Here is a 19,255-nt window from a genome sequence, read left to right as displayed (position 1 = left end):
AAAACAGAGTTACCCTCAGTATTTCATTGATAATAATGTCAAGAAGGAAAATAAGGATGAGGTAGTCAACGGTTTTAATAATTTTTTTTGTAAATATTGGACCAAGCTTGGCAGAAAAAATTCCCAATTCCCAACCTGAGGATTGGGATAATAATCTCATAGAAAGAAATCCCTGTTCAATGTTCCTCACAGCAGTGGATGGAAAAGAAATTATAGACATTGTGAATAATTGTAAATATAAAACATCTACCGATTTAAATGAAATTGATATGGTGGTGGTAAAACAGGTCATTGAATGGATTGTAGAACCATTAACATACATCTGTAACTTATCATTTCAAACCGGTAAATTTCCCTATCAAATGAAAATAGCTAAGGTTGTGCCGCTGTATAAGACTGGGGATAGACACCACTTCACAAATTATAGACCTGTTTCTTTGCTTCCACAATTCTCCAAATTATTAGAAAAGTTATTCAATAATAGATTAGACAAATTCATAAATAAACATAAATTACTTACTGATAGTCAATATGGATTCAGAGCACATAGTTCAACATCACTTGCATTAATAGAATCAGTTGAGGAGATTACAAACGCCATAGACCACAAATTACATTCAGTTGGAATATTTATAGACCTTAAAAAGGCTTTTGATACAATCAATCATGACATATTAATCAGTAAACTTGAACAGTATGGGATTAGGGGGTTAGTGTTGCACTGGGTGAGAAGCTACTTAAGTAACAGAAAACAGTTTGTGAAGTTGGGGGAATATACATCATCATGCTTGGACAATGCTTGTGGCGTCCCACAGGGGTCAGTATTGGGTCCAAAACTGTTTCTAATTTATATAAATGATATTGTCAATGTTTCCAAAATATTAAAATTAGTATTATTTGCAGATGACACAAGCATTTTTTGTTCAGGGGGGATTTGCAGGAGTTACTGAAGAGGATCAGTATAGAAATGGGAAAATTGAAAATATGGTTTGACAGAAACAAATTATCATTAAACTTAAGTAAAACAAAATACATGTTATTTGGCTATTGTAATACAGACATACAGGTTCAGTTACAAGTCGAGGGGGTATATATTGAAAGGGTACATGAAAATAAGTTTCTGGGGGTGATAATAGATGATAAGATAAACTGGAAGACTCATAAAACATATACAAAGTAAACTGTCAAGAAGCATTTCAGTTCTAAACAAAGCGAAACATATTCTGGACCACAACTCACTCCGCATTCTTTACTGCTCACTGGTTTTACCATATTTACAGTACTGTGCAGCGGTATGGGGTAATACTTATAAAAGGTACAACACAATCACTATCAGTAATGCAGAAAAGAGCTATAAGAATTATTCATAATACTGGCTATAGAGATCATACAAATCCACTATTTTTACAATCCAAATTCTTAAAATTCACAGACTTGGTTCATTTTCAAACAGTACAAATCGTGTATAAAGCAATAAACAATTTACTTCCAGCAAATATTAAAAATATGTTTTTTAACAGATCAGGGGATTGCAGTCTGAGGGGGAAATTTAATTTAAAGCATCAGTGGGCACGAACAACATTAAAAGGTTTCTGTATTTCTGTCTGTGGGGTGAGGATGTGGAACAGATTGGGAGTGGGGCTCAAGCAATGTCCAAGCATGAACCAGTTCAAACAGCGGTACAAAAATGTTTTTTTCTAGGTATAGGGAGGAGGAAGGGTAATGAGGGTTAGGGTGTTTTTGTTTTTTGCTTCGGCTTGTAAATATATAGTATTTTGTATGTAAGCAGGTATGTGTAGGTGTATATTTATGTTTGTGTATATATATGTATGTGTATGTATATATGTATATATATATGTGTGTGTATGTTGATATATATATATATATCAGTTTAGGTGTGTAGGAATCTATGTGTATATGTGGCAAAGGGTATTACTGGTTGTGGGGAAGAAGGGGTAGGGATAAATAAGCTGATGCTTCACCCTACCCCTTTTCGGACATGTTGGGTACACAGTAGGAACTTTTTTGTTGTTGTCTTTACTGATCTATCTTGTAATTGTTGTTGTATCAAATGTTCGAAATAAAGTTTTCATTCATTCATTAAAACAATAAACAGAATAATTGTGAAAAATACATATAACTGTGTGCATCTCTGAATGCTTGATATTTTTTTAAAAAAGCTTCTTATTGTGCAAAACGTGGCAAGTCGAAGTCCACAGAAGAGATTCCCACAGTTTGTCTGATAATATGCGACATCTTCAGCTGATTGCCACGAGAATCTGCGCAATAAAACTTTCCAAGAGGAGACACCTATGAAACGTGGACGTTAATTAAATGTGATCATTTTTAGACATTGTGATCTGGATGAAGCCTGTCAGTCAGACACCAACAAGTGAAACTTTTGAAAACTGGTGTTGCTGTTTTGTAATGGCAAGAAAAAAAATACTGCAAACATACAGGAATATTATTCCCAACACCAAACCCCACACCTGTTGGGCCTAAGGAGAGGTTTGCATTCTGACAGGTGCTCTTCTGGTTTTAGGTGCTAATGTGCATCACCCATTTAACCTATCCACGTTTACCTGTGTATCTGTTATATGCGTCTAAAACGGTCTGTCAGAGTATGTACGCATCATGCACGCGTTTTATTTGCGTCTAAAATAGTCTGTGAGAGATCATCTGACTGCAGCTGCACCAAAACACATACACACACTTAGCAGTTAGCACAGCAGCCTTTAAACACTTCTGGCAGTAGCCTCACATGCGGGTCTAAATCCACCTGGGACTTCCCAACATCTTAAAATAAAGATGCCAAGTAAATTTTGGGCAGCTGCTGGTCAACTCCATCGACCGTTAGCTAACCTCCATAGCAACAGCACACAGCACCTGTTAGCAACGAGCACCAAAAAGCACTAGCTTACCTCAGTAATGCCACAATTCCAGCCCGGACGCGACAATTCATCCTTTTCGCGAGGTAAGTTAATATTTTTCCCGTATACACAAACAAATTGGACACTGTCCCCATGTGTATGATGATGACAGTGATGATCTTTCCTCTCTCCGTGCTCCGGCCCCTTCCGGTGTCGCTCAGTCCACTTCCGGTTCCGTCAGCACATTCAACCATAACACAAAATTAAAAATATACTTATATTTAAATAATAAATAATAATTTTCAACAATAAATAACAGTAGTGATTATAAAATACTACAAAACTAATTCATATTAGTACTATGCATCTTAAAGTAACAGTACAATATAAAATGTTCAAATAGAATTATGTTTTAATAATAAATAACAGGACTGGTGTTATGAAACTAATAATTTTAAATAATCATGATAAAAATTATGAAAACTAATTTTTCGGATTATTTGTTTTTTAAAAGAATATCTGTGATCAAGCTCATAAATTGGTAGTTCACCTCACCCCAAATTCCAGTTCAGAAGTTGTATTTAGAAGACTCCCAGACTGGGGCAGGTTTATACAAGGATGTGATCATGTTTTTAGAATACAATTTCTGGGCATTGATCTCAGTGACCTTGACCTTCCTCGAATGATTAACCTTCGGCTGGGTATATCGGGGTATATCTACATTTTGACCTTTGACCACAGTGGCCTTGATATTTGTGAAAACTAACCCTTCAGAGGCACTTATGGGGTCGATCTTCATCCACAGACAAAAATTGGTGGAAATTGGCCAAAGAAGCAGATGGTGTGTTTGCTGCTTCTGCACTAAAGAAAATCTTTAATCCGGCTCTGTTTGAAGCACCTCAAGGCAACTTTGTTGTGATTGGACACTATATAAATGAAATAAATTGAAAATAAATTGAATTGAAATTGTAGGAGACAATGTCCGCATTTTAACAGGATTTGCTCATTTTAACTGGATTTACACTAGCAAGTTGGTGTCTGGACAGAAAAAAAATAAATAAATTGAAGCTATCTCTTAGAGTTCTAAGAAAATATGATTTAAAAAAAATTCAGCTTTTTCCAGACAAAATGAATCATGAAAAACAAGAATGAAAATAAACATTTGCAGCCACAAAACACACCAATGTTTTTACTCTGTAATCTTTAAGGATACAAAGTTTAAGACTTAATAGCTTTTTAGTTTTATTGAATTTTGTAATAATTTTTTTCTTTTTCGTTCAAATTTCATGAATGTCGTTGCATCTCTGAACATAAAGAAAATACTGCTTACAAACACTACACAGAACTTTTTAAATTCCAAAACACAAATGCAGGTTCATTTATATATATATATATATATATATATATATATATAGAATAGATTCTAGAATAGATTCTATGAAGCTTTTAAAGCCAATGTCTCCAAATTAAAGTGCATTTCTTCCATTTAATATGTAAAAATAAAACCTGAAGTTAATATCAGTGTTTACCTCTATATAATTTAATGTATTCATCCATTAACATGCACATTTTATCATCATGATATTCTAAATCTTATATATTCCTGTTTTCCTGCTTGTTTTAGGGGGTAAAGGGTGAGCATTCAGGATCCAGTTTCTAACCATTTTAATTAAAAAAAGTTTAGTTTTCATCATCGACAGACAAATTCATTATTTTCTTTGCACAGACACAAAAATTAAAATTATTGTATTTAAGTTAATTCAAAAAGAGGAATCTTTAATCAACACAGGAATGTTTTGGTATTTCCTCATGTCCTAAACCTTCTAATCAACAGTGCCCTCTAGTGATCACTACCGCAATAGGTTTTCCATTTAAATTGTTTTTTTTTCCTTTTTCCAGTGAGTTAATAACTTTACACACTGTGCACTTGATTGAGTTTGCTCGCTGAAATCACTTTGTATTTTTGCACTTCTGTTGTCCTCAGCTGTCTTCCAGACTCCGGTAGAATCCGGCGTTTCTGCGGTGCCGTTCGATCGGCATCTTCCTCCTGGTGCTGTGGATTTTCTCCAGGTCGATGGGCACCGTTATCAGGCCTGGGCTTTCCACTCTGCAGTCGCCCAGCACCTCACCCCAGGGGTCCACCGCGAGGGCGTGGCCATACGACGAACGCTTCTGATGGTGTTGTCCAACCTGCGCCGCCGCCAGCACAAAGCACTGAGTCTCAATCGCCCGCGCACGGAGCAGCACCTGGGAACAAAGATGTCTTGAGTGAACTGAAGAAATGCTCGTCGGGGTGTTGTGTGTGTCAGCTCTGTGTTTTGTGAATGACTCCACCTCCCAGTGAGCTGCTCCTGTTGCTACAGTGAAGGCCGATGGGTACGTCAGGATTTCGGCGCCGTGCCTTTGCAGAGCCAACGATAACTCGGGGAACCTGAGATCGTAGCAGATCCCTAAACCCACCTAATGAAAGTGGACAGAACCTGATTCAATACCAGGCCACTTCCCCTGGATGGAATCTAGCAGCCGACAAAACCACACCTGGCCAATGGGAGTTTGGACCGGGGGCACCAGGGAGGGTCCAGGTATGGTGAAGGCGCTTTCTCTGAGGGATACGCCCCTGTCTGGCAGCTCCACATCAAACAGGTGGGACTTCCTGTAAATGGAAACTATGTCACCTGTAGAAGTGAAGAAAGAATGTTCACAGTATGGTTACAGGGTGAAAGAGTGAGACATGACTGAATGAGCCTGACCTTTATCATTAATTATGATGTGACTGTTGTAGATTCGTCGATCCGTCTCCCAGGCGTGTCCTCGCTCATGGAAGCCTCCAAGTGAGAGCCACACCTCCAACGTCCTGAAGAGAAACCGATTAAAAACATCCAGAACGCGGTGACAGCACAGAGGAAAACCGCCCCGGACCGAGTGCTGAAGAAGGTCAGATGTCTGATTTGATGTCTCCTTTTTCTTGTTTCTGACTCACTATCTGATGACACCATGGTTTGATTCAGTGTTGATAATTTACTTTCAGCATTATGTCGTCAAACATCCCTTAATTATTATATCACACGGGGGGAAAACTTTATGGTGTCATAATGGAAATACTAATATTTTTGCCACATGATGTCATTAGGCCAAGGACACGCCCACGCTCCACCTGGCTGTAGCAGATACATAGTTGCTTCCGGGAATTGGGGATGAACCAGTTATCCGCCTGGGTGATTGTCATCCAGGACCCAAGGCAGTCATGTGGTGTTGTGTAGGCGGCAAAGTGCGACGCCACCATATTCTCTCAGACTTGACTTGATTCAGTTATTACAGTCATAACAGGAAACCTAACCTTTCTGTTTTATGATGTCACATAGGGGGAAAAATGTTTTAAAAAGGGGAGGGGCTGAATATGGGCCAACAAGACCACACTGAATTTTGCCATGGACCTGGAACCAAAGGTGTAGCCAGGAAATGTGTGTGACTTTTGTCATGACTCAACATTCTTGTCTTAGAAAATGCAAAACATTCTTACTGTGCGACATCATTAAGGTCATAAAAGAAAACTTCAGCTTCTTACATTATGTCATATAGGAAAAAGGATGAAAAATAAATAACCTTCCTTCCTCATTTCATAAAGGGGAGAAAAAAAACTTACTGTAACCTCTTTATGACATAATAATAGTAATAAAATACATTTAACCTGTGATGACATACAGAAAATAATCCATTCCCAAATGCATTGAGATTTTTGGGGGGTAAGAACTGTTTTCCTGTATTATTATGTCATAAAGTCAAACCTACTCATCACAAAGATATGAGAAAACAAAAATCTGACTGTCCTCTTGGTTGGTGGAGGCATGCAATCTTTGAGTGTCCAGAAGATTTTTTTCTTTTTTGCATCAAGAAATGTTTTTTTTAACAAAAACTTGGAAGCAAACCGCTGTTGCTGCCGGTAACATAGTTTGGGTACCTGGCCAGTTGAGAGTATCTTTTGATGGTGTCTCCTGTCAGAGTCTCACTGAGCGACAATGTTTCCTCTCTGCTGGAACCGATGTAGTCGAAGCCCTCAGGCAGAAAGACCATGCTGGCGTCTCGCTCTTTGGCTTCCTCCACCAACCGCTTACAGGTGCTGAAGTTCTGCTCTTTGTCTGGAGTTGCAGTCAGCTGACAGATGGCAGCCACCACGTGAGGAAACGTGCACATCCTGTGCAGAGAAAATAGTGTGACTGCACACAATACATGTCAACCACACCCAATCATTAACATGACACATTCTGGCAGCTCAGTAACTCACTTTGGCCTCTCAGAAGGTCCAACTAAAGGCACAAATCCCAGGAAATGGTTCGTGTTAAGATGGAAAAAATATAATCAGGTCTCATCAATTATATATGTCACCATCTTTTATTTTCCAAAAATGACACACAAAGACCATATATATATATATATATATATATATATATATATATATATATATATATAATGTAAGGGATGAAGTCCATGACTTCCTGGACTTGGGCCCTCAGACGTACCTGTACATGCTGGAAGTGTTGGACTTTAGAGACTTTAACTTATCTCTGTAACAATGTTCATGTATCTGGGTCCTAAGTGTTAGAGATGGAGAGTCACCCAGGAGGAGCTTACACATAAAAAGCTCACGACCTCTGGACTGAGATGTTGGAGATGCCTGCACCTGTTAAGCAGTATGAAAGCCCAAGTCTTTAAGGTCCTGGTTCTTCCTGTCTGACTGTGAGGTTTTGACAGCAACCTAAGGTGAGGACTGGACATCATCAGCTCTTCAGAGGATCACTGACATTGTGAGGAAACATCAGCTACATCAATGATTCCCAATTCTGGTCCACAAGACGAACAATACTGCACATTTCCATTCCTCATTGCTTTTGGATAAAATGGAAATTGTGCAATATTCTGTGCTCACAGAATCAGTATTGGTAAACACTGATCTACAACAAGGTGGCCAAGGATGCAGGTACCTTATTGCTGAGGACCCCAGCAAGTGGAAAAGGCCAAGGACACGCCCACATCATACAGATGGCTACTTTCAAGTGGAGCTGCACCACTGTCAGTCTGCATGGTTGCTATCCGTGACATTGGGCAGGTCCAGAGCGCAACGCACATAACTAGAGGCCAATTCAGTGAAATTATCACAAAGTGCAGGTGATCCAGACGTTTTGTGAGGTGCAGCACAAGCAAGGATCCTCAAAGTCTGGACTTACAGCTGGACACTCAACAGGCACAAATGGACACATTTAAACTGAGAAAGCTGCAAGTATGAAATGTCTGACTTAATACAATGACCCGAAATTAAGGTATCTAATGGCATTAATTCAAGTATTCATAGTCCAAAACAGTTCATTAGCACCTGCTGTTTGCCAGGAAAACTATTGGCTTAATGTCAAAAAAGGACAATTACCTGTTTTGCAGTTTGATCTTGTGTCTGCAGACTCCGTAAGAAGAATCAAACTTTGCTAAAACGCTCCTGACAGAGAACATTAAGACGGCTGACAAACGTCCGACTGGATTTTCTTCTCATTTGCACACCGGCGATTTGGCAAAATAGCGCCATCTCCTGAGCTGGAGTATAAAGCAAAAGTTTGGCAGAACACAATCAAAGCTGTCCACCTTATTAATAAAATAATATTAATTGCGTCAAGAATCAGGCATGTTAAAGAAAGAGCCCCCCCCCCCAAAAGAAAGCTGCTCACTTCTAATAAAATATGTTGCACACAAACAGAAAAACACCATGACGCAGACAGCGGTTGGAAATAAAACAGAAAAACTCCAGCTGTTAAATATTGACCACACAACCACGTGCAACTGTAACACTCTTTAATCCCAGCTAATCACAATCACTTTGAACACAGCACCGCCGCTCCGATGAGCCGCGTCCTTCCTTTAATGTCACCATAAGCTGAAACAATTCTGGCATGGACCAAAAAAGACAAAGACAAGATTTATCACGACTAAAGTGTGGCAGCAGTAGTTTTTTCTTTTTACATATATAAACTGGACACAAAGTGGTTTTGAAGAAGCTTTACAGTTAAACAAACCCAAAGTTTGATCATTAAGTTCTTGCTAATTAAGACAAAAGCCTTCCAGGACCAGTTCTTCTACATGGTGAGACTCCGCCTCCAATTTCAGTGTTGCAGAAATGGATGCGTCTTCCCGTCATTACGAACTTATGACACCAAAACGCTGGCTGCACTTTTGGACCCGCCTCCTTCGCTGTCTGCTGTCGCTGGCTCTGCTGACGGGGCTTGCATCTCCCCGTCACCCTCACTGACCAAACGAATGTTGTAGCGCTCCCTGTACTCAGTGAGTTCCCGACCTTTAGCCTGCATCTGTGCGTTGAGGGATTCGATTATTTTCGTTATCTGCAGGGACAAAAATACATGTTACCTTTTTGTGATAAGTTAATTAATGTTCAGACACCTGACACGCTGTCATGTGTTTTGCCTACAACAAAATTACTATTTTCCTTTACTTTTTTGTTGTTGTTTCCTGATACGTTACCTGTTCTTTGTTGTTTTCTAGGGCTGGTAGAACTTCTTTTACTGTTCTCTCCACCAACACCCCTCCTACCAGACGAAAGCATTTCCTCGAAGGATCCACCTCCTTCAGAGTGTCAATGACTAAGCTGGACCAAAAGTGTCACAAACACAAAATGAGAAAGAAACCTGCTTCTATCAGATCTAAGGAGTGGAACACATTTAGGGAAATGAGCCACCAACCTGTGCTCGTTAACATCCATCTCCAACTCTGCAGCTTTCGAAGCCATACTGCGCTGTTCTTGTCGCATCCTCTGAAATGTTGCCACCACCTATAGTCAGTGATAAACATGCAGATTTGAGTTTAATCAACACAACGGCGTCTTTGTCCCAAGTGCCCCCACAAACCAACATTCCACTTGGGTCAGTCATTACTAAAAAAAAAAAGAACCACAACATTTCATCTGCAGTCCTGACCTCTTCCTGGTAAAGGATGTGTGGAGCATTTTGACATGAAAAAATACGACCTCGTAGGTTGCACAGCTTAAGGCGTGTTTGCAGGAAGAATGGGACAAAAATAACACCTGAAACACTTCATCTCTGTATCATGAACACTTAAATGTCTTAAGTGTTGCGAGAAGGAATGCAACATTACAAAGTGGTGAAAATTTTAGTGCTCCAGCTTTTTTTTTAGAAAATGTTGCAGGTCTTAAAGCAGGAATGGATGTATATTAAAAGAAATTAAGTTTAACCACACAAAACATGAAATATCTTGGGTTCATACTATGTGGTGGAAAAACAAGACGTCAAAGTAAATGCAAGAAATGCTGCTTTTTTAAGTTGCATTTTCCATATCATCCCAAATTTGTCTGATTTGTGTTTGTGTATACTTTAGGTTTTTTCATTCTGTTCTTTGTTGCTGATAGGCTGAAGTCACATATTAAATGCAGTGAAATTTTTGGGATTTGCCGAGTTTTGACATCACCAATTTAGTATCAGACACGTCAGAGTGAAGGAGAGATGGAAAGTATGAGATCTTAGTAGAGCTGTGCGAGACGATGATAGAAAAACGTCTATCGTTTCATGTTACGCTCTACTGTTTATGTTGTGGTGTCTTGTTCCGTTTTGAAAAACAGTTCTGAGATTTCATATAGACACTAAGTGAAAAATATGACCACATTTTGGTCTCCGTGCAGAGTTCTGTCATGGTACACAAAGCAGCATGAGTGGAACTCAAACCCAGATCCGCAGCTTCGTATCCACTGAACCACCTGCTCTGCACATAAGATTTGAGAGAAAAAGAAAAGTTATACTATTCAACTGTGTGATTACACTAACATATAAACAATTTGAGTATTGTTTCAATAAATGTAGTTATAAACAGAAACTGGTTTGTGCAAGCTGGTTTTATAGCCGTAGCTGCTGAACGTGATGTGATTACTCATCGTATCTTAGCTTTCAGAAACTGGGTCTTCAGAGGTTAAAATAGATTTTCCCCACTGCCGCCTAATATAAGAGCGGAAATCCAACCATTCCAATAAAGGCGTGAGATCATTTAAACGCACTCCGACGGTTCGTTAACAAAAACCGTTTTTGATGAGTTAGCTAACTAGCTAGCTAACGCTACCTTCAGCTAGCCATGCCGCAGGCTGATGTCTCCTGTTTTAGCTGTCGTGACAAACTGACGCGGACGAAGAACGGAACGTACGATAAAGGCTAAAGTGAAAGTTCTGGTACCTGTTCAGTTGACGGACCACAAGGTTTGCCTCCAGAAGAGCTGCTGGATTTACTGACCGTGCTATTGCTGTTCGCTGCCATCTTGGTAAGGTGTAGCTGCCGAGAAGGACCCCAGGCAGCTGGTAATAACGCCTGTGTGAAAATCAGGGACTTTCAGCTTCATGGCAGAGATAGCGATGCAACTTTACCTCGGATTATGTTTCAAAGGTTGTCATAGCCAGGGGTGGAAGTGAGGATAAGCTCCCATTGCCTATAAAGTGCTCCAAAAAGGCATGCGTGTCAAACAGTCTCTGTCAGCCAAGTCCAGCTTCTGGCCTTCTCGTGTGGTCAGTTTGATATTGATGGAGAGAAACAAGCAACATTATGTGACGAGTCATAGGGGACAGGAAAATCATACAATAGAAGGATAACTGTGAAACATCTTATTTGCTTTTTGATCCCTTATTGTTGCATATAGTCAGCCATGGATCAAATACTGGAAAAATGATGAAAATTTGCATAATTTAGCATGACAGAATTTTAGTTTATTTGTGTATTCAGGAAATCAAAATGACAACAGAGGCAAAAACACTGTGAGATAGTAACATGAGAGAGCAGGACAAACCTAGACAATCTGGCAGCAAGAGATCGGTGGTTATAAAGGCAACCAATCAAATGTGGAAGTGCTCTGACGTGAAAGCGCTCAGTTTATGAGTGGTCTCAACCTGAAATAAAACTTGACACGCGTCAAATGCATTTGCATCAATCTGCTCCAGTGGTTTTATGGGCACACGCTGGAGTCCAACCTTTTCTTTTCACACAAGATTCTTTGAAAGTTGCCATTCAACAGTGTCATTATGGACCATATGACTGACCTTTTTAACATTCCCCCCTCCCCCCATGCACAAGAGATAGAGAGAGAGAGAGAGAGAGAAGCAGAGAGAGAGAGGGGGGCAGAGAGAGAGAGAGGGGGGGGAGCAAAGAGATAGATGGGAGAGAGGGGGGGGGAGAGGGGGGAGCAGAGAGAGAGAGGGGGAGAGAGAGAGAGAGAAGCAGAGAGAGAGAGAGAGAGAGGATCAAAGAGATAGATGGGAGAGAGAGAGGGGGGGGGAGCAGAGAGAGATAGAGGGGAGAGAGAGAGAGAGAGAAGCAGAGAGAGAGAGAAGCAGAGAGAGAGAGAGAGAGAGAGAGAGAGGGGAGCAAAGAGATAGATGGGAGAGAGAGGGAGAGGGGGGGAGCAGAGAGAGAGAGGGGGGAGAGAGGGGGGGAGCAGAGAGAGAGAGGGGAGAGAGAGGGGGGGGAGCAGAGAGAGATAGACGGGAGAGAGAGAGAGAAGCAGAGAGAGAGAGAGGGGCAGAGAGAGAGAGAGAGGGGAGCAAAGAGATAGATGGGAGAGAGAGAGAGGGGGGGGACGACTGCAGGTGCTGCTCAGAATTAAGAAGAAGAAGCGGAGGAGAGGAGTCAGTATCAGGGTCTCTCTCTCTCTCTCTGTCTCTCTCTCTTTTAATTTCGTTCATGTTTATTCTGTTCCGCGCCGCACGCACCGGGTTTCGTCCTCAGAACCTCCTGTGATGTCAGACGGAGCTCAGACTCTAATCTGATCCGGGACACGGTTACCGGCGTCAGATCTCGCGTGCGCATTTCGTCGTGATTTTCTCCTTGAGCGCTCGCGCGCGGCTCGTCCGGGTGATTGATTTGTGCACGTAACCGCGCGAACACACAGCGGCGTGCGCGTGAATAGACAGCGCGTCTGCAGCTGTCAGCTCCGATCGCGTGTGAACGCAGCTGTTGCGTGTGTGATCGATATTTTACATCGACGTTGAGCCGCAACAACTTTTTCCATCGACCCCGTGGAACGTCACGTGATCACTTTAGTGCATTTTCATAATTAAGGCATTTTGATGCAGAAAATCAGTGGAAATATCTATCTATCTATCTATCTATCTATCTATCTATCTATCTATAGTGACGATGACTGTAAACCGAATTTATTTGTTTGTTTGTTTTGGCCAAACATAGAGGTGCCACTCACAATTATTAATGTGCTGAATGATTAATATATCAAATATACGTGTAAAAAATGAATACTTTTTTAAATGCTATTTTTTTTACATGTTAAGTCATTGACAAATAACTTAAAACAATTCATTGTGAAGCAGAGCTTGTTTCATAGATATTAATTGGTTTATCTGTAATTCAAACAGACAAATATTCTATTTGAAGCTGTTATGTCTGGCTCTATAAAAGTCTGATGGTATTTTTATTAGTTTCTACCATTTTATGGCGCAGCTTAATTTATAATTAACAAGTAATTGAAAATAATTGTTGAATATTACATATTTAACCAAGATTATCTTCACTATATGTTGTTATAAGCTGCGGCAAACACTTATTTACTTATTTATATACACACACACACACACACACATTATACCGCCGTCACTCCGTTACTAGTCCATATGGTGCTAATCACAACAGATGTGATGGGAGCAGCTTCTGTCTCACCCTTTTAAAGTCAAATTAAATGTATGTAGAGGGACTGAATTATCATAATGGACGTCAGATATGGAAACTTTGAACCAGTCGAAGGACCAATTATAAAAGTAGAGGTATTGCAGAAATCCAACAGCCTTTTTTCAAGGCTACGAGAACATTTCATACAGAGCAGACAGCTCGGTGTTTGATTCCCGGTCACACTGTCTGTCTGTGTCCTTGGACAAGATATTTCATCTAGATTGTCTCAGTTCACCCAGCTGTGAATGGGCACCAGCCTTGGCATCCGAGAGGAGTCAGAGACTCTTACTGGAGGATAAGTAACGACCCCAGTGGGCCTCAGGGCCAGTTTTGCTTTTCTTTTAAAAGCATTTTTCCCAGTTTCTGTCTTTAGTGTCTTATTCGGAAAATCATATTCATACTTATCTTATATTTTAACACCGTGTCATACTCATGCAGCACCTGCTCATCTCTCCATATGAATATGAACCTCGTCCTTTCAGTTTCCGCTACATTTTCATTCAGTGATTTCAGTTGACTCAACTTTATGTTCACTTATCTCACCATCCTTCTGTTTTTGATGTCTTGATCTCACTGTGCTGCATTTTACAAATGAATAATAACATTTCGTCAATACATCACAACAGCGTCGTTAATGTTTTCATTCACAACATAAAACTTGCAGTTTTCTGCATCTTAAAAAGCTGCAGCCTTTGATTTGACAAACTAAACTGCATATCGTATGTGCACATTTATTGTTACTGTTATGTCACTATTATTACTGTATTTGTTGTAGAACTACATGTGGCACATCTTAAATTTAATTGCCAATAAGATCCAAAATCTGAAGGTCTCAATGAATGTTTCAAGAGCAAGTTGAAGTAACTGCAGTGGTTCAAGCAGATCTCAACCTTTCATAAAATGCCCAGATAGAATCAGGACATCTCTACTTTTTACTTCTGTTTCAAATTTATTTCAACCTACCTACACTAATTTTTCAAAAGTCAATCAACAATTCTTCATCAGAACATTTTGGCATCATGAAATGCACGTAGAATATACCAAATTGTTCCAAATATAACAACCCTGATTATAAGACAACCCCTCTTTTTAAAGACGTTTTTGGAAAAAGACTTTCTGAAGACCACTTCTTCATCTTCTTTCTTTTTTAGCTACAGAAAGTGCTTTTATCTGAAAACTATACTTATAAAAGCATATTTTATTCAAAGGATTCAAAAGGAGTTTATTGTCATATGCACATAGGAACATGTTCCCTGCACAATGAAATGTGTTTACTGCATGTTTACCCATCCTAATTGCCAGTTAGGAGCAGAGGTCGCCTTTTTTGGCGCCCGGGGACCCAGCTCCAGATGTATATCCCTGCCCTAGGTCACGAGCAGGGCTGAGCAAACCTTGATCGGCCTCATGACACACTTAACAAACAACAACACACATAAGCCGGTCCGGTACATGAACACATATAAAAGCACACACAACGAAAGAATTGGGAAAAGAAAAACCTCCGTTGCTGCTGTGTTTAACTCATGCAGCACCACTGGAGAGCAAAAAAAACCCCATTGCACAGAAAAACAGTCATAACAAAAAACAAATCACAACAGACGACAGACGACAGCCGAGACTTGGATGTGTCCAGTGTCCAGACAGACAGCCCGGAAGGCCGCCCGTGAGGCGCCATCAACAGGCCTTATCTGTCCATCCTGGGGGGATCCCAGTCCTGAATCAGTCCACCAGAGTCTCAAGGTCCCACAGTCAACATCTCAGGACTGGGAAGGGAGGGAGGGAGGGGGGAGACGAAGAGGCGGGGGAGACGAGGAGCGAGGCTATCAGGAGTGTTCCTCAGGGGGAGGATTTTATCCCAGCGGCCTTGAAGGACAGCTGGTGTTTGGAAACCAAATAGATATCCAGATTAACAGACGCCTGGCAGATTCCACAGTCTGAGTGGCTCCCAAATACATCTGAATAGAGGAGATGTGGTCTTACTGACGATCAAAGCGGTTTTCCAGTGCAGCCATTCTCCCCGAGATGGATTCCAGCGTGAGGTTGACACCCGCCGACTGAGCTGACACTACCCTTCCAATCGAATCAATCATGTGGGGCAGCCTGGACTGGCCAATTAATGCCGTCTCCACCTTCTTAATTTTCCGGTAAACCAGTGCTATGGCTGCCCCACACAGCAGAAACCTGGTCACCACAGCTCCAAATAAGTAAACATCTTCAACGTCCTCCACAGACAACGTGTACAGGCACATGACTTGCCACCTCCGCCAGCTGTCACGTAACCCGCCACATGTGTCCTGACAGGACAGGTTGGGTCCTCCGCTCCCGAGTGTCTTGTGGAAAAAATAGTATCAATTGCGTTCAGAGACCACTTGATCAGATCCATTTTGTTGTTTTCCAGAGGAGCAGGGCTGGCAGCCTCACAGACAAAACACGCTACAGTAGTAGGAAAGTTGGGGAGGGAGAAGGAGAGAAAAATGCGACCGTCCCGACCGAGAGCAAGAAGGCAAAAAAAAAAAAAAAAAAAATGGGCAGCCTCTCATTATTTTTTCAGCTATATCCTGACACACTTCCACATTAACACTGGGAGGTCCAAGCTTTTCTCTTCTACCTGTAAAGCCCACAGAGAGTCAAATGACCCCAAGATCCCCCGTGGAGAACTACTTCTGTTATGTAAACAAGGAAGTCTCAGAACACCTCAGGGGAGGGGCTGACTTGGCTAGCCACATTCTTGTGTTTGCATATTTGCTGTCTGTGTGCCTGCTTAGCTGAAAGGGCTGCTGATTTGTGCTTAGGTGGATAAATAACTTTACCCTGGGGGAGACATGAAATTTTGTTTTCTGAATTGTATTGAAATGAAACAGGTATACTTGTGGCAAATGCAGAAAAGACCTTCCATGGCAGTATGGGGACTGTTAGTCATTGTGAGTGACTAACCTGTACCTATTGTATATATTTTGGTTTTCTGGTGTGTTTTTTGGTACATTTTGGTACATTTCAATAAAATCCAGAAAACAAAGTTTTCTTTTGGTGTGTTTTTTGGTACATTTCAATACAATTCAGAAAACAAAATTTCATCTCTCCCCCAGGGTAAAGTTATTTATCCACCTAAGCACAAATCAGCAGCCCTTTCAGCTAAGCAGGCACACAGACAGCAAATATGCAAACACAAGAAGTCAGCCCCTCCCCTGAGGTGTTCTGAGACTTCTGAGATGTTGATTGTAAAAAGCACATTCCAAGTGCCTATACCAGCACCAAAGCAATCTGACAAGCCATGACTGTTGGAGCCATCCTAATCACAATGACTCATCATTTACTCAACACCACTACAAAATTTCTGTATTGAAAAGATTTGGAGAAGTTACTGTATCTCTGGAACGAATGGATTTCCAATTAAATTATTGTATTTTCATCTTTCTTCAGGACCATGGAAGCCTTCTATCTAGGCTGCACTGCCCCAGGTCTGAAGCCTAAACACATCAACGTGGCCTTCCTGAAGACCCACAAAACAGCCAGCAGCACCATGCAGAACCTACTTTTCCGTTTTGCAGAACGCAACAACCTGACAGTGGCTTTGAAGGATATTAGTTGTAGCTGTTGACTTACCTCACCTCTTCTATCCTTCACAGAGTCAGTTTGTCGTGTCCACCTGGGGGGTGTTTGGTGGTGAATTTGAGTCCAGAAGCGCCGGGCTTCGATCCCTTTGGGCGCTGGAGAGCGCGCCGTCCTTCACTCCGCCAGACAAACCATATATTATGTTGTACACAATTATTGCACAGAAAGGGAAATAAATGTTTTGTTTTTGGAACCGCTTTCTGGTTATTTAGCGCTGGGTTCAGTCAGACGCAGGTCTGCTCCTCAACCCGCGTCGGCACATAACATGATGAGCAGTTCAAGTGCAGAGCTAAAGGACTACCAGCTGAAGAGGATGCACCTGATCAGCAGTTCACGTGCAGAGCTAAAGGACTACCAGCTGAAGTGGATATCCTGATCAGCAGTTCACGTGCAGTTCCAAAGGACTTCCAGCTGAAGTAAATATCCTAATGATGTACTACATTTAAGCCATGACTGCTTTGTGTAAGGTGCTGAGGACTCAACCTTGTTGCCGCTGTGAGACGGTCATTTGTCTAACACTGTGACGCCGAGGATCGCTCCAGGTTTGACGCACCATGCCTGTTAAGGAGATGGGTGAGGGACACGCTCCATCAGCACACCTCAGAGGTAACTAAAGCTTTAAATGACTTTGAGTAATTAACAGTAGTAATTTGGCGTCTTGCACGCAGCAATATTTGAGCTACTCTGATAGTTGTGTAAATTCGCTCTTCACAGCCGTGGCGTGCGGATTGATGGTCCTCCACGGGCTGTGAGAGCCGTCTCTTTAATTGAGTCTGAATTAGAACCTGTATGTGTTTGGTGATGGTGTGAACCCTAAACAGTATTTGTATGAACAGTGTGGAATTACCTCACCTCTCATCCTTAACAGGCGCTGTCCGACTCATTAACCACCTGGGGGTTGCCGGCGGGAATTCCTGGGTCCAGAGCGTTCGGGCTCCAATCCCCTTGGGCACTGGGAAGAGCGCGCCGTCCTCCACACAACCAGGCCGTTAATGTATATATTTGCACTTGAAATAAATGTTATGTTCTTTGGAACTGCTCTCTGTTTATTTAGCGCTGGGTCCTTGTCAGACGCTGGTTCGCTCCTCTAACCCGCATCCCAACATAACACCAGACACTGTATGTAAGATATTATTACAGGTATAACAACAGAAGTCAAGCTTCTTTACAGTCTATATTGATTTTTGTGAAGCCTTTGACTCAGTTGACCGGGCTGCTCTCTGGGACATCCTGAGAATTTGCAGGATCCCCAACAAGTTGCTGGACATGATAGCCAGCCTGCAGGCCAGTGCTGTAAGTGCTGGGCAGAACAGGGCCAGAATCTCTGAATTTTTCCCAGTGAATTCTGGTGTACATCAGGGATGTGTACTGGTTCCTCCACTGTTCAATGCTTACATGGATCGGGTGTTGGGTAGGGTGGATAGGTGCCTTTATTGGTGAGAAATGTTTACTGACCTTGACTGCAGCACTTGAGAAGCAGAGTCAGAAACTAGAGAGTTTGGATATGTCATATGCGACTGTCCTGGATCAAGATCAGGATCCAGGCTCTCAGTGACTTCCTGGACTTGGCCATGAGAAATGTATCTGTATGAGGTGAAAGTGTTGAACTTTCATGTCTCTGGGTCCTCAGCCTTTGAGATCAAGAGAAGCCTGGGAAGATGTTATGGAGACATGAGATGTTTGGCAATGGTAATACCTTTGCAACTGAATGAAGGTCCAAGTTTTCAGGGTCCTGGTGCTTTCAGTTACTGTAGTATAGTTGTGAGAACTTCACGTTAGCCAGTGACCTAAGTGTCCTAACTAAAGTCTTTGTCACTGGGTCTCTTAGTAGGATCCTTGGGTGCCACTGAAGGAATTGTGACTAGGGGAGGCTCAGCTGAGGAGTATGGGGAAACTCAGCTATGACATTTTTGGACATGTTGGTACATTCTATCTGGACATGATCTAGCACCACAATGCTGAGAAAGCTGAGCAGCTGGAGAAGGCCAAGGAGACAGACAGGTTTTCACCAGCTGCAGCAGAGGCAACGGGTACTTTTAAGCGGTGTGT

General features: G+C 41.6%; 3 protein-coding genes across 5 annotated transcripts in view; all 3 read right to left on the bottom strand.

The window, feature by feature from the left end:
• clcn3 (chloride channel 3) overlaps positions 1-3,069 on the bottom strand; it is a 45,867-nt gene extending 42,798 nt beyond the window's left edge. For all 3 annotated transcript variants that reach the window (XM_034164169.1, XM_034164172.1, XM_034164171.1), the window contains exon 1: positions 2,922-3,069. The gene's annotated coding sequence lies outside the window, so the exon portion shown is untranslated. The remainder of the gene's footprint in view (positions 1-2,921) is intronic.
• Positions 3,070-4,523: 1,454 nt separating this feature from the next.
• nit1 (nitrilase 1) lies at positions 4,524-8,397 on the bottom strand. Its single transcript, XM_034164926.1, has 6 exons — positions 8,290-8,397; positions 6,829-7,062; positions 5,621-5,724; positions 5,409-5,545; positions 5,205-5,330; positions 4,524-5,117 (listed from the first exon to the last, which is right to left on the bottom strand). The coding sequence occupies exons 1-6, from the start codon at positions 8,367-8,369 to the stop codon at positions 4,851-4,853; spliced, it is 948 nt and encodes a 315-aa protein (XP_034020817.1). The 5' UTR covers positions 8,370-8,397; the 3' UTR covers positions 4,524-4,850.
• Positions 8,398-8,688: 291 nt separating this feature from the next.
• pfdn2 (prefoldin subunit 2) lies at positions 8,689-11,240 on the bottom strand. Its single transcript, XM_034164927.1, has 4 exons — positions 11,102-11,240; positions 9,608-9,696; positions 9,390-9,513; positions 8,689-9,250 (listed from the first exon to the last, which is right to left on the bottom strand). The coding sequence occupies exons 1-4, from the start codon at positions 11,180-11,182 to the stop codon at positions 9,056-9,058; spliced, it is 489 nt and encodes a 162-aa protein (XP_034020818.1). The 5' UTR covers positions 11,183-11,240; the 3' UTR covers positions 8,689-9,055.
• Between the last annotated feature and the right edge of the window lie 8,015 nt (positions 11,241-19,255).

Source organism: Thalassophryne amazonica, chromosome 23, assembly GCF_902500255.1.
Source record: "Thalassophryne amazonica chromosome 23, fThaAma1.1, whole genome shotgun sequence".
In the NCBI taxonomy this organism is placed as follows: domain Eukaryota; kingdom Metazoa; phylum Chordata; class Actinopteri; order Batrachoidiformes; family Batrachoididae; genus Thalassophryne; species Thalassophryne amazonica.
Note: the sequence above shows the minus strand (reverse complement) of the source record. Positions and strands in the feature narration are given on the sequence as shown.

Excerpts from the sequence above, each read along its gene's own strand:
- nit1 (XM_034164926.1), bottom strand. The coding sequence starts at position 8,369 with ATGTTCTCTGTCAGGAGCGTTTTAGCAAAGTTTGATTCTTCTTACGGA. Across the intron at positions 5,725-6,828 it reads AGATACTCTCAACTGGCCAG|GACGTTGGAGGTGTGGCTCT; the intron begins GTACCCAAACTA and ends GTTTCTCTTCAG. Across the intron at positions 5,546-5,620 it reads CATCATAATTAATGATAAAG|GTGACATAGTTTCCATTTAC; the intron begins GTCAGGCTCATT and ends TCACTTCTACAG.
- pfdn2 (XM_034164927.1), bottom strand. The coding sequence starts at position 11,182 with ATGGCAGCGAACAGCAATAGCACGGTCAGTAAATCCAGCAGCTCTTCT. Across the intron at positions 9,514-9,607 it reads ATGGATGTTAACGAGCACAG|CTTAGTCATTGACACTCTGA; the intron begins GTTGGTGGCTCA and ends CTTTTGGTCCAG. Across the intron at positions 9,251-9,389 it reads TAGAAAACAACAAAGAACAG|ATAACGAAAATAATCGAATC; the intron begins GTAACGTATCAG and ends TTGTCCCTGCAG.